Here is a 15,618-nt window from a genome sequence, read left to right as displayed (position 1 = left end):
TTCAAGGTCCCTCTGGGCCAGGTATGGGCGCAGCTGGCGAATAAGCCGAAGCTGATAACAGGTGTTCTTGACCGTCGCATTCACCTGAGCAGTCAGGTGAAGCAACGAGTCAAGAAGCACCCCCAGACTGTGCACAGAGTCCTTCACAGGAAGCGTGACCCCGTTCAGGACAGGTGGAACTACCGCCATTCCTGGACCAGGGGAACCTATCACAAGTACCTCCGTTTTCTCTGGATTCAATTTGAGTCGGTTTTCCCTCATCCAGCCCATTACTGACTCCAGACAGGCCTCGAGAGGAGAGACGCCATCCTCGGTCACTGCATCAGTCGGAGACATAGAGAAAATTATTTGGGTATCATCAGCGTACTGATAACCCCGCGCCCCATGTCTCCGGATGATCTCTCCCAGCGGTTTCATGTAAATGTTAAATAGCATGGGAGACATGATAGCAGACACAACAGTGTGCCGTAAACAGAATGTGCATAAAGAGGATTTTTCAGATGGCATATGTGTATATGGTATCTTGTATATCTTGGTTTCTTTACACAACTTCCTTTTTTATTAGAAAGCCAAGAACTATACAAACAATAGAAGAGAAGTGACTTTTTAAAAAGTTAATAGAAAATGACAGATATTAATAATGCAACGAGACTAGGGAAAAAAGAGTCAACCAAAACATGCACATGCCTGCTAAATATTCACTCGCTTCAACATTTTTCAACAGTTTGGCAATACAGTAGTTGTCCTTTTTCTGACTGAGAATATATAATCCCTGGGAAAATTGGGAGGAGACTTCCATTATTTTTAGCACCTTTGCACAGGATACTGAACATTCACTGACAATATGTAACTCTATTGTATTCATCCAGAGTTAAAATTCCCTAATATGACATTCAAATTAATAAAGCTATCAAGTTAAAGTTGATTCTAAATGAAAACAGTTCCAAGTATTTCCACCAAGAAGAGATGTGCATATAAAGAAATTAATTTGTATGATGCCTCTGAAAGCATGAAAGTATTCAGCGTAATGTCTGAAAAGTACAAATGCCAACCCACTACCATCTCCCATGATTCTCAAGGTATTAAACAAAAACCTCTTCTTGGAGAAGGAAGACAGGATAATAACTAGCTGAGCCCTCCAACAAGAATGAAAAAAAAATCCTTACCTTGCTACAAATGAAGTACAGAGAGATATTTCTTGAGAAATCATGGGTCTTGTAATCCAACCCATGTTTGTGTGGCAGAAAAAAAGAGAACTTAATTGCAGCCTCTGGTCAGTCATTTTGCTCAAATGGTATATAGATACTGGCTGGAGTAATTTATTTTCTAGTATCAACAACTATACTCCCTCTCTCAATGTCTTACAATTGTTTTGTTTAACAAACAACACAGCCAAGACCATCGCAGGCAATCTGTTCTTCTGAGAATCACCAGCCAGAAAAAGCAGGCCACATGCTCGAGACACTTTCCCAAAGTTTATTGTTAACTACCCTCACATCAACACTGTCTCACAGTGACCCTGTGGATGATACATCTCCAAGACCCCTGTTCTTCAATGCTCTGCTTAGGTCTTAGATTCAGGCCTGTGATCTCCTCAATGAGTCTAACCATCTGATATGCAGTCTTCCTCTCTTTCTACTGCTACCTGCCTTCCCAAGCATTATTGTCTTTTTAATGAGTTGTGCCTTCTTGTGATGTGGCCAAAGTATGACAGCCTCAATTTGATTATCTTGGGCCCGTTACAGACGGGCAAAAAGTACATGCTGCGCACATACTAGGGTTAGAAAGGGGCGTCTGTTCCGGATGCCCCTAACCCTAGTATGCGCTCAGCGCGTACAAAATGGCGGCACCCATTCTACATGGGCGCTGCCATTTTGATGTCGCGGATGCCTAGCGTCCACATGTTGTGCGGCAGAAATGATGCCACGAATGCGCCATTGGTGCTTTGCGATGCCATTTCCGTGCTGCAAAAAGAAGCTGCTTTTTGCGGCTTCTTTTTGCTGCGCGAAGGAGCCTTGCGGTTTGGCCACTGGGGCTCCTCCGCGCAGCAAATTACAGTGCCGGCAGACCACCCTTTGTGGGCGGTCTATAAAGCGCCTTGGCTTCCAGGGAGATTTCAGGCTTGATCTGTTCAAAGACCCATCTGTTTGTCAAAGACATTGTTGGGAACTGTAGAATTGAAAAGGACCTTAGTGACCAGCTAGTCCAACCACTAGCCTGTTCAAAACATGTGGTTATCAAATAGCACAAATTATATTGAAGCCATTGTAGCCTCAGTGTTGCACCTAAGAACATATGCAAATAATTTTATACACAGAGCACCTCACAAATATATCACAGCAGAATACAGATTCAGAAAAGGTTACAATAGGTCTGTTTCCCCTCTGTGCTCACCATAGTTTGGAAATGTTACTGGCCATGTTAGATAGAGGATTTGGGGAGTTGCAATGCAAAAATGTATCTTTTCCAAACCTTGCCACCATTCCATCCTCTGTTACAGCATCCATATAAATACCTACTCTGTGGGTTTGCTCTTGGCACTTAGAAATTTTTGTTCACAACAATCCTGTAAGTCATGATATGAGGTAAACAAAGTGATCAGCTATTACATACACCCCCCCGAGAGACCTAGCATGTTAAGTACCTGAAGTGCAGGTTGGATGCCCAAGACATTTAGTGTCTAAGGCAAAATACAAGATAGACCACCACCCCACCCCCCATCGTACACACAGAATCCAGCTGATATGGCAGTGAAACTTGAAACTTATAATAGGATACTGTCCTCCAAGAAGCTCGGAAAAGCTGATTTTTTTGACAACAGCTTCCAAAATCCCCCACATAGCATGGCCATTGGATTCCCTCTAAGAGTTATAACATTTCCAAGCTCCTGTCCACTCTTGTCTTGTTTCCACTAATGAAACAAATTAAGTTTTCTGCTACAGAAGGAAACAGCCAAGAAAGTTAAGGAGCAGGCTACCAGCAGTGGCTACCAGCATATACCATCTCAGGGAAATTCTTTACTTTACCTAATGACAGGATCAGTGATGCTGCAGTCCCATTGTGGCAGACTGTATCTATGATCTTGGGGGTAGGGGAATGATGGAAGCAGCATTCCACCCTCCCTCCTCTATTAAGTTTATAAATGACTCATTTATTCACCATTTCAGGTTCCTTACTTGTTTGTGTATATATTGTCCCTTGCCTAAAGTGTTTAAAATGTTGATTAGTTGCAGAAGGAACAACTGTGTACTCAGTACATTGAAGAACAGTATGTGTCTTTTAGTTCTAGCCTGCCTAGCACACCCTTCAGAAAGAGCATTGCTGTCATTATTTTCCTCACTTCATTGGTGGCCCTGTGCCTTTCTCAGTAGTTATCACAGAAGAGAAAATTTAACATTTCTTTAATAGGGGGAAACTTTAATAGGCTGAACTTGTGTATGTCCTAACATTGTTAGATGTTTGGGAATCTTGACACATAGAAAAACCCCAATGATCTGAATAATTTGTGGTCTGACTGAAGGGCATTTCTGGCCCCTTGAGTTCTCTCTCATGTTTCTCTGTGTTAAAAATATCTCTCAAGGGAAGACAGAAGTGGTCACCACTGGTGATAAGAAGGGGTTTTTGGTTTTCCCTACTGTTCTTTTATATGGTGTTATATAAGTAATATAGTCATGTTGACTCACTTTAGCCAACTCACATTTTAATTTCCAAACCAACATAGCATGTGATTTTCGGGTTCTCGTCACCAATCAAGATATAACAAATATCATATTGTTATAGAACTAGTAGCTGATAATCAGGAAATTAGAAAGGAAAAAGTCTTGTACTTAAAGAAATTGCACCATATTGTTTATTTAATCTTAAACAAATAGCTTTCATCACCTTGGTGGATGACGTATGCAAGGAACTGGACAGGATGAGTGTGTCCCTTTTGTTTCTGTGAGACCTCTGAGCAGCTTTTGATACTATCAATCATGATGTCCTTCCGGGCTGCCTTACTCAGATAGAAATTAGAGCCACTTTTTTACAGTTCCTTCCTGTAGGGGCAAACCCAGCAGGTAGTGCTGATAGTCTCCTGTTTGGCCTCCTAGCCATTGGCCTGTGGGGTTCCTCAGGGTTTTGTTTTGTCCCCCATGCTACTTGACATATACATGAAACTGCTGAGAGAGGTTGTCTGAGTTTTAAGGTGCAGCTCTATCCATACGTAGATGACATCCAACTCTACTACTAATCCCCAATTCAAGGAGAATGTCTTGGTCTTAAACCAGTGTCTGGCATCAATAATGGACTGGATGGGGACAAACAAACTGAAACTTAATCCAGAAAAGACAGAAGTGCTTCTGGTCAGTTGACAGGCAGATCAGGGAATAAGGATTCCATCTGTGTCAGCTGGAGATACCTTTCTTCTGAACACTCACAGTTTTGGTGTACTCTTAGATTCAGCTTTGAACCTGGAGACCCAGGTTTTTGCCGTGGCCAGATGTACATTTGCATATTTAAAACTTTTGTACCAACTACACCTGTTTCTTAAGATGCTGGATTTGGCCACTGAGGTACATGCCTTAGTTACATGATTAGGACTCCTCTAGTGTGCTCTTTGCTTCCTTTGAAGAGTGTTCTGAAAGTTCATCAAGTCCAAAGAGCTTCAGCCAGACAGGTTACAGAGACTATACTATGCCCCTGTTAAAATAGCTCCACTAGGTACCAGTTTGTTTCTGGGCACAATTCAAAGTGCTGGTTATGACCTATAAAGCCCTATATGGCTCACATCCAGCTTATCTGGCAGACCAGATCTTCTCGTGTGAGTCAGCCCTGGCCCTGAGATCATCTAGATGCCTTTCTCTCAGTCCCATCATCATCATAAGCACAATTGGCAGGAACGCAAGAGAGGGCCTTCTCGGAGGCTGCCCCTAGACTCTGGAACTACCTTCCCAGGTAAGGCCAGTTGTCTCTCTAATGTAGGGTTGCCATAGCACGCCCCCCCGTGACCAGCACAATTTTGGGGGGCCCCTCCCGGTCACGGTCCAGTTTGGGCCCCCACCCGTGCCTGGTCCCCTGTTTGGGGGCCCGCTCCGGCCATTGCCGCTGTCGCTAATGCGGCTGCTGCGGCGCCAACCCACCTCCTCCAGCTCGCCTTCCTCGCCTCCAAGGCGAGGGCTTGAACACTGCCCAGCCCAGGCCTCAGTAGGGGCCAGTGGCAGGCGCGCGCATGCGCGCACGGAGGAAAGTGGGGCAGGGAAAGCGAGGCCCCCTTCCCTTCCCTGGCTTCCTCTGTCGCCGGCGGAGAAAGCCAGGCAGGGGAAAGAGCCTTTCCTCTTTCTCCTACTCCTTCTGCCTCCTCTCCTCCTCCTTTTCTTCCTCCCCTTCTTCCTCTTCTTCTTCCTCCTCCTCTTCCTTTCTTCTTCATCTTTTTCCTCCTCTTCTTCTTCCTCCTCTCCTCCTCCTTTTCTTCCTCCCCTTCTTCCTCTTCCTTCTTCCTCCTTTTCCTCCCCTTCTTCATCTTCTTCTTCCTCCTCCTCTTCTTCTCCATCTCTTCTCCTCCTCCTCCTCCTCTTCCCCTCTTCCTTCCCTTCTTCTTCCTCTCTACTTCCTCTTCTTCTTCTCCTCTTCCTCCTCCTCTTCCTCCCCTTCTTCATCTTTTTCCTCTTCTTCTTCCTCCTCTGCTCCTTCCTCCCCTTCTTCCTCCTTTTCCTCCCCTTCTTCATCTTCCTCCTCCTCCTCTTCTTCTCCTCCTCCTCTTCTTCCCCTCTTCCTCCCCTTCTTCTTCCTCTCTACTTCCTCCTCTTCTTCCTCCTCCTCCTTCTCCTCTTCCTCCTCCTCTGCCTTTTCCACTCTTCCTCCTCTTCAATGCCCAAATGTGCTGTTTGGAATGGGGGAGGCAGGTTGGCCAGAAAGGGAAGTCCATTTCTGCCATCTGTCTAGGAACAATGTCCAAATGTCCTCCATTTTGATCATGCCTAAGAAACATGCATTTATATTAACACTTTTAAAAAAGCATCATTTTTTGCGTGTCCTCCATTGTTACAAAATATGTCCTACATTTGAAAATGTTGTCCTACTTTTGTCCTACATTTGTCCCAGTTTCGAGGTCCAGAATTATGGCAACCCTACTCTAATGGCAGATTTAGAAATAAAACAGAAAGTTGTAAAAGGATGGCTAAGGAATGCTATATTGCTTTAACTGTTTTTATTCTGTTCTAATGTTCACTTTCTTTATGTTTTTAATTGTATTGTACTTTTACATTGTAAGTGGCTTTGAGCCCTAATTATGTCAGAAAAGCAGACTACTACTACTACTATACTTATTTCCTCTTTTGTATTGAAAGAAACACACAAGCATTTAAAAGGCCACATACTTCACTTTGATTTTATCAGATAGCTCACTTGCAGCTCCCTGCTCAAGCTCTTCACCAGAGAGAAGGAATAGGAGAGTTTATGTCTAATAATATTCTGCAAACTATTTTAGGCTTTATTATGTTACAGGGGTTGGAATATGTTACCAGGGATCCATTATGGGTCTTGGGACCCTCACTCACCCCAAAAAGCCTTGACACCTCCCACCATGATTTTGAGCCATACAGTCATTTTTTGGCCAGTGTCTTCCACATATCTAGAACATTATTATTATTTTTTTTTGCAGTTCTATGACATACTGGGTTGTTTTGGGGGGGAGGGGAATCCTAACCTCAAATCAGCCACTCCTCAGTGGCCAAAGAGGACTGCTGCCACACTGCAGAAATAAAGCAGTTTGACATCACTTTAACTTCCATGGCTCACTGTTATGGAATTCTAGGACTTGTAGTTTGGTAGGGCACCAGAGCTCCCTAACAAGAAGGCTAAATGTCTCACAAAAATACAAACCACAGAATTTCACAGCATTGAGCCATGGATGTTAAAATGGTGTCAAACTACAGTGTAGCAGCAGTAGAGGTGGCTGACACGAATGCATCATCAGTTCTAGTTAGTCAAAATGGCAGCCATGATTATACCCTGCAGTCCTCTGGTGTTCCAGAGTATACCCATTTGCTGTATGTCCTCCTCCTTATAAAACTGTTAGTGTAGCAGTGAGATAGACTTATGCATATATAGTCCTGACTATTTAATTGCCCAAATATGAAATGCTTTAGAAAAGTTATTTTTAATAATTATCTAGGCATTGATCTAGTTTAGTGATGTGCAAGGAGTAACCAAGAACCTGGCATAGAATTTGCTCTACTAATTCATTTGCCTAGTTTAGAAGAGTTACCTTTTTAAGACTATAAGTTCCTGAATCCCAAGACACATGTCTGGGGGATTCTGGATACTGTAGTTCAAAGTAATTTTTCCACCCTCTGTGTAGTGATGGATAAATTCTGGACATTGCTAGTTTCCTATTATTTAATCTAGTAATAGTTTCTTTTCATCCAATTTCTGCATCAATTTGTGATTTAAAACACACACCAACACGCACACACACAACTACACATCCCATGTGTACACATATGTACTACACATCGCTACTATCTCCTTGAACTTTGCATGTATTTTGTATGTATTTTGTGTATGATTTACATTTTGAATTCTGCACTTTGTATTTAGGTTCCCTTTATTTATTTGGTTTGTTATGCAACTTTGTCTAATATACACAATCTTGTATATAGTTTTTGAACTAAGAACTGCACCACAACATTCAGTGTAATATGCTGTCTCAAGAATAATGTATTCTTCTTTTAAAATGGGACCTACTTCACCATTTTACTTAATTATTTATTTCATGACAGCCTTTAATACTTGAACACACCTCTGTCATTGCCTCCCTTTTGCATTTGGCTACATGGGAAAGGATTAGATAAATGTGAGGTCTACTACATCCCTTTCTAACTTAACCATATATACAGTTTCCCAAATGTGGGTAAGCTCTGATGTACACCTGTATGTATTTTTAAATATCCGTCTGAAAAAACAACAACACTTATTTCTGCTAGCTAATAATCTCACTGTAACCTCACTGGTTACTATATTGCTGGTGTACCCACTCAGTATCCTTTGGTTAGGTGAGACTTCCCAAAAAGCACCCTGTCTTCTGTGCTAAGGTGAGTAGTTGTATAAGTCACAAGACCCTTTCAGTGGCTGTGGTAAACCACCTTGTAGTAGAAAAATAACTGCACAGCTAATTTAACTGAGACCACGTTTATTTCTGAGAAACACCCTAATGACTACAGCTGTGTTGAGCCTTGACCTCATCTACTACACAGCAGCTACCCCAGTTTCTTTCACCCATGAAACCAAATGGGAGAACTTAGGAGAACAAAGGCTGGTGCCACACTGCAGAATTAATGCAGTTTGACACTGTTTTACCTGGCATGGCTTCATCCTATGGAATCTTGAAATTTGTAGTTTGTTGTGGCACTGGAGGTCTCTGACAGAGAAGGCTAAATATCTCACAAAATCCCACAATTCCACAGTATTAAGCCACAGCAGTTAAAGCAATGTCAAACTGCATTAATTCTGCAGTGTAGCTGCAACCCAGGTGGTCCATTATATTCAAATAAAGCAGGGGTGAGAAAATTCTACCCCCATTTTGACAGTTCCTAAATCCCACTGAATCCTCCGAAAGCCATCAGATTTCTCCACTTCAATATTTTTCAGCACAATAATTTTCATAGGTGCAATACAGACCACCAAGGAACAGCAGCCTGCCGGTGCCCGTTTTTACTCTGGAGGGACAGCGCAGTCCCCAAACCATGCGCTGTCACTCCGGAGTAAAAAGAACCAGGTATTTCCGGGTTCTTCTTGTGGTGCTGGAGTGATGTCACGAGTGTGCCGCTGGTGCACTCGCAATGTAAGCAACGTACAGTGATGTGCAGATGCCGCACGTCGCTTACATCAAAATGGCAGCACCTGTAGGGACAGGATGCTGCCATTAAAGGGCTGCTGTGCTGTACTAGGGTTAGGGACCATATGGTTGGTGCGCGGTCCCTATCCCTAGAATCAGCGCTAGCACAGTGCTTCATGCCCGTGTGTATCAGGCCTTTGAAGCCTAAACTACTGCCCAGAATATTTTTTTTAAAAAACTGAATCACCAAGGTTTGTAATTTTCCCAGTGATGTATTCTTTTAGTCTAAGTCTTGAGGCACATCTCAAGTTTCTACTGTCAAGTCTCAAGTCAAGTCTCAGATCCTTGCAAGATACTTTAAAGTCATGTCTCAAGTCGAGTCTCAAGTCAGGGAGCCAACATTTAACAGAAAAAAAAGAAGAAGCAGGGTGTGTTTCTCAGAGAGAATAGCAAATGTGTTAGGCAATGGGCTTGAGACAGGGATTGGGATCTGTTGGCAGCCTTTTAGAAAGCTTTAGAAAGATCTTTCCACCTCAAGCCTATTACTTAATGCATTTACTGTTCCCTTTCAAGAAATGTGGCCTGCAATTTGGAGGAGGTCTTGCTTGCTACTCGAAATGAATGGCACCACCAATTCAGTCACTAAAAATATACAAGTTCCAAGTCAGGTCAAGTCCGTGAAGCAACTTAGGTTTTACTTCAGTCTGAGTCAATTGATTGAAGTCTACATCCTTGAATATTCTTATCTCAGTTTTTGGGATGAAGACTGATCCTGTTAACTCTTCTGTTTTCCATGACCATAGAACTCTAGAGGACTTGGTAAGCTTTTGAAGAGATTAAGGAGTTGGCAAGGCTGAAGAAATATTCAGTTTCTACTACTAAGTTGTAGTGAAGAGGAAATCCAAGGGTTCTGGTATTGGAAAAATAGTTTTTCTTGGAGAGGGGGGAAAACGGCATGGGGGATGGCAGCTTTTCTCAGAGGCAAGAATTTATTAGACATGACTCCCTAGAAAAGACAATAGTGCTAGATAATATAGAAGGCAGCAGAAAAAGAGGAAGAAATTGATAGACTCAATCAAGGAAGTCTCAGAATTTGAAAGACCTGAGCAGGGCTATTAAGGACAGGGCATCTTGGAGATATCTCATTCATAGGGTTGCTATAAGTCAAGGCTGGATTGAAGACAGGTCACACACACACACACACACACACACACACACACACACACACAGAGAGAGAGAGAGAGAAACCAGCAGTCATTTTTACTTTGTTGTTGTGTGCCTCCAAGTCAGTTTTGACTTGTGGTAAGGCATACCTATCCTAGGGTTTCTTTGGTCAGTTTCTTCAGAGGGGGTTTGCCATTGCCATCTTCAGAGGCTGAGAGTGTGTGACTTGCCTAAGATCACCCAGTTATTTTATGATCAAGCAGGGATTCAAACCCTGATCTCCAGAGTCATGATCCATCACTCAAGCCACTACACCACACTGACCCTCTGACAATTCCTGAGAGAAATTTAAGATTTCTTGACATACTGAACAAATGATGTTTTATGGTTTCTAAAGTTATATGACACAAATCTTTTGGACCAAGAGTATTTAAGCAATAATAATCAGATAAGTACCAATTAGTGAATTCTGGAGTACAGCCTTTACTGTGTTCATTATTTCCCCCCACAGGGTCTGTGATGGGGGCATCCTTTGACTCATGAAAGTGAACTGAAGACTAGAATCACTACATGAATATGTCTCATTTCATTTATGTATATTAAAAATGGCTTAGAGAAGTATTTCAGTTAAAATTATTAGTCATTTTGAGAAAGATTTTTTTTACTTGACTGCCCAACTACCTGGACACATCTTGTACCTTTTCTGTATTCACACACACACACACACACACACACACACACAGTGCCAGAGTATGTTCTCACTATGAGACAGAAGCTGGAGTAGTTCCCTTCCCCAAGCATTGCAGGAGTAAAGAAGTCAGATGATAATGCCGGCCTAGTCCAGCAAACTGTTTCTCATGGTGACCAACCTGCTGTTTATAGGAAATTCACAAGCTGGACACAAGTACAAGTAGCATCTGCTTACCAATATTTCCCACTGACTAGTACTCAGAGACACTGCTTCTGATACTGGATTTACTATACACCCTTTATGTTTAGTAGTCATTGATAGCCTTATCCACCATGAATTTGCCTAAACCAAATTAAAGCCATTTTGGAGTAGCAAATTCTACATTGACCAGTTAATGGACTCTGATTATAGTAAACTCCAGTGGCATCATTAGTGTGATAACCCTGTGTGGTAACTCATGCTGTCACCCTCAGACACCCCCTCCAACAGCCAAACCACCTCTGCTGTGGTAAGGGTTGGGCAGCCACTTTTGGTTCTGGGTGAGCACTTGCCAGCAGCTCTACAATACCCAGAAGTCAGCCGTTTCCCATTAGTGGCCACTAGTTGGGGTGGCCTGCTTCTACTGCCTGGCAGCCCCTGTTGGCTCTGGTGGGTCCGTTGGCAAATGAGAAGGGGAGGTGACTCTCCTTCCTGCCCAGACAGCAGCCTTGCCAGACCTGAAAGGGGCCTCTGGGTGACACCCCAGAAGAGGGGTGACACCTGGTTGGACCCTCCCTCAGCTGGGAGGTGAGGACCGCTACAGCAGGTGCCTCTTCTGCGACCTTCCCAACCCCACTGCCATAGCACTTGAGGAGAATGACACTGCAGCAGTGAAGGGGAGAGCCATGTGCAATGCTCTTGACCCCACTGTCACAGCACCATTCTCTTCATGATGCCATAGCAGCCCAACCCCACTAGTAGCTATAGCCGGAGAACAGCAGAGGTGCCCTGGCTGGCAAAGCACGGGCAGTTATCCCCTATTTTGGGACAGAGAGGAATGACCACCCCTCTCAGCAGTGCCACCTAGTGCTGAGTGCATTCCCCACACCTGCTAATGATGCCCCTGGTAAACTGGGACAACAGGATTGTGATACATCATTTGTACCTCTCTCTGTGTACATCTGCCCAAATTTTAAGATCTGTCAACCAGTCTCCCCTTGGCTTCACTTGCTGGATTGTTGATTTTTGCCTAGCAGCTGCCATTATGAGAAACTGTGAAGTGGAAGGTGAGAAGCACCTCTGCTAAGATCTGCTTCCAGTCATGTAAGCAACAGTCACCTAGTTTTTCTGTGCAAAATGCATCAGTGCTCACAGTATTGCTTAGATAGTGATCAAAATGTTCAAAAAGCCTACATGAAAGAAAAGCATCAGCTAATTCACATACTCTCTGTCTCTCATCACACACACACACACACACACACAGAGAGAGAGAGAGAGAGAGAGAGAGAGTGTCTATGGAGGAAATACCCATATTTAAATATACAATTTCCTTTGTTAATAAGTTTGTATTCAGAGGAGTTTATCACACTGGGGAAAAAGATGGGAGCATAGCAGCATGCTCTTGTTAATATCACGTGATTTGGCAAAGATTATCACACGACGTCGTGTGACATTGCAAATATCCTGAGATTATTTTGTGAATAAAGAGGAATTATAGCACCGCTTTTTATTCATGGGATTTTCCTCTTTATTCACAGGATAACTGCGGGATATTTGCAATGTTGCATGACATCATCTGATAAACTTTGCCAAATTGCACAATCCTGCTATGCTCCCATCTTTTCCCCCAGTGTGATAAACTCCTTGGTTAGCTTCCTGGCACCAAAAGAAGCAGGTTTGCCTGCTGCATAGTGAGCATCAATGTATAGCTTGCTTGGGAACTCTGACTAGAAGATGCCATGCTACCCTGAGGAACTTTCCTTTAGAGATGTGAGATGTTCAAATTCATCTCTATCTTTTCTGTCAGATTGTTTCTTTTCAGGTGCCAGGGAATATACATACCAAAATTATTTTGCTGAGTTTATACACACAGTGTGTTTGGTATTTTTCAGAAGCAGAGCCACTTAAAACAATCTCAAGAAGATTGCTCATCTCTAAATATGTATGCTTGGGTAAATGAGACTAAAAGGTGAGAACTTTCACACACAGCCATTTGAATAATTTCCCCCAATGCTGCCAGTGGCATGCCTGCTGAATGTATTTTGCCAAGTGTGCATAAAGAGTCTAGCATGCTTAGTCCCCATAGCTTTGGGGAAATCTCTAATTGGAGAGAAACAAGAATCCTGCATCAACCTCTTAAGAACTGCTTCATTTGACAAACTGTATGACTTTCTTTGCTAAGCAAGTCTACTTTTGGGAGTCCATGCATATTCCAGAAAATGACTGCTGTGCCTCTTGGTTTGTGAGTATCCAAACTGGAATCAATCTATTTCTTTATGTTGGTCTCTAGGCAAAGTAGATTAATCTATCTATGTACCTTTTTCACTACCTCTTTTGGGATATGTATATCTTTCTAAACAAACTTTCTGACTTTGGATCTGATTTTACTGGTGATTGTGCAACTCTAACAAGCCTTGATGTTAACTCATCCTAGAAAGTTATGAATCAAGAGGGAAGGAATCTGAGGAAAGCCTTTGACCAGTGATGATTAGTAGTGGTGGAGCATTCTCATTCATGGATCTTTCTAGTTGCAGTTTCTTCTTTAAGGATGTTCCAGTGGCAAGAAACCAAGAGGACAGAGGGTGATATCCGTTTGGACTAAATGTGATACTGGATCTTAAACAAAGGTTGTGATATTCCACTTCTTCAAATCCATGCATACAGTTTTCATATTTTGCAAATTACTACAATTATACACATTATTAAGTTGATTCAAATGATAAATATTCATTATCAATTGTATTTATGTAAGCTACAGGAAAAGAGATTCCACCTCAACATTAGGAGGAACTTTATATACCAACTGCCAGAGCCTTCCAGAGCAGTCCGGCCAGAGAGAGGAGAAGGAGAGGAGCTGCTTGGCAGCCATTTTGAGACCGTGTGCTTGAGACCGTGTGCTCATTGCTGAAGGCGTGGAGCTACTGTGAGTCACATCTGTGAGTCACAAGGGGCGGAGCTAGCAGACTAGCTTTATATACCAACTGCCAGAGCCTTCCAGAGCACTCCGGCCAGAGAGAGGAGAAGGAGAGGAGCTGCTTGGCAGCCATTTTGAGACCGTGTGCTCATTGCTGAAGGGGTGGAGCTTCTGTGAGTCACATCTGTGAGTCACAAGGGGGCGGAGCTAGCAGACTAGCTTTATATACCAACTTCCAGAGCCTTCCAGAGCACTCCGGCCAGAGAGAGGAGAAGGAGAGGAGCTGCTTGGCAGCCATTTTGAGACCGTGTGCTCATTGCTGAAGGGGTGGAGCTTCTGTGAGTCACATCTGTGAGTCACAAGGGGGCGGAGCTAGCAGACTAGCTTTATATACCAACTTCCAGAGCCGCGCGCCTAACGGTGCGCGATTTTTAGTTTTTAGTTTTAGGTTTCTTTAACTCAACAACTCTACTCAAGTGGCATCAGGTTAGAATCAGATATTGAAATAGAACCTTGCCTTTAAATATCAGATAGCAGCCAGTACATTCCTTTAAAGAAGTATTCCCAGTAGATTGACTGTTATAGTCATTACTAAAGACTTTGCAGTATGGACAACGAGGGATCTGCTGTAGTCACCTGCAACTCTTGTGGGATGTTTCTCTTCTTGCCCACAGAAGTCGAGAACTTCACATGCACCAAGTGCAAGTTGGTAGCACTCTTGGAGGAGAAAGTGCAGCAGCTGGAGTCAAGAGTAGCTACACTTCAGCATATTAGGGAACAAGAGGATTTCCTGGACACAATAGAACTAACCATCTTGGATGAGTACCACGCAGAGGAAGATGCTAGGGTGGAAGAGGTCACTTGCCAAACAGAGGAGGCAGACAGCTGGAAGAATGTCACAAAGAGAAGTAAGCCAAGAAGGAATAGTTCGGGGAGTTTGCAGCTAGTGAATCGATTTGAAGCTCTTTCCCTTATCAAGGAGGATGAAGAAGAGCAGCATGGACAGACTTCAGGGACAGAGCAGGGGAGCCTGAGAGTCCCACCCGAGGGAACAGTCGCTGCTAAGCCTCGGAGGAGGCGTGTGGTCGTAGTGGGGGACTCCTTGCTGAGGGGTACAGAAGCAGTGATATGTAGGCCTGACAAGATGTCTCGAGAGGTGTGTTGTCTTCCAGGTGCAAAGATCCGTGATGTGACAGAGAGGCTGACAAGACTGGTCAAGCCTACTGACAAATACCCCTTCCTTTTGGTCCACGTGGGAACTAATGATACTGCAAGACACAGCCTTCAGAACATCAAAAGGGATTACGAGACGCTTGGTAGGAAGCTGAAAGGAATGGATGTACAGGTTGTCATCTCGTCTCTTCTGCCAGTTGAAGGGCATGGTCCAGGAAGGGAGAGGAAAATAGTGGATGTGAACAACTGGCTTCGCAGATGGTGCCGCCGAGAAGGATTTGGATTCTTCGATCATGGGCTGCGGTTTCACGAGGAGGGACTTCTTGCAACGGACGGGTTGCATCTCACGACAGTTGGAAGAAATGTTTTTGCCAACAGTCTCAAGAACTTGATCAGGAGGGCTTTAAACTGAGTTCCGAGGGGAAGGGAGACAGTATTAAGGAAGGTGAAAGGGATGGCGAAAATAGTCAAACTGACATAGAGGAAATAAGAAAAAAAGTGCAAGCACCCAACAGTGGGAGGCAAAAAAACTTGCACAGGCAGCAAGTAAAAGGGAACTATGGTCTGCGATGTCTCTACACTAATGCACAGAGCATGGGAAATAAGCAAGATGAACTCGAACTCCTAGTACAACAAAGCAAATATGATATAATAGGCATCACT

At 43.5% G+C, this 15,618-nt stretch overlaps 1 protein-coding gene across 1 annotated transcript in view; it reads left to right on the top strand.

Moving 5' to 3' along the window:
• Window positions 1-8,839, top strand: part of LOC121928966 (polymeric immunoglobulin receptor-like) — a 12,490-nt gene extending 3,651 nt beyond the window's left edge. The window contains exon 5 of the mRNA XM_042464295.1: window positions 8,646-8,839. Coding sequence (XP_042320229.1) covers window positions 8,646-8,839 — 194 coding nt within the window. The remainder of the gene's footprint in view (window positions 1-8,645) is intronic.
• The last annotated feature ends 6,779 nt before the right edge of the window (window positions 8,840-15,618 follow it).

Source organism: Sceloporus undulatus, chromosome 4 (genome assembly GCF_019175285.1).
Source record: "Sceloporus undulatus isolate JIND9_A2432 ecotype Alabama chromosome 4, SceUnd_v1.1, whole genome shotgun sequence".
Taxonomy (NCBI): domain Eukaryota; kingdom Metazoa; phylum Chordata; class Lepidosauria; order Squamata; family Phrynosomatidae; genus Sceloporus; species Sceloporus undulatus.
This window is presented reverse-complemented; position numbering and strand designations above follow the sequence as displayed.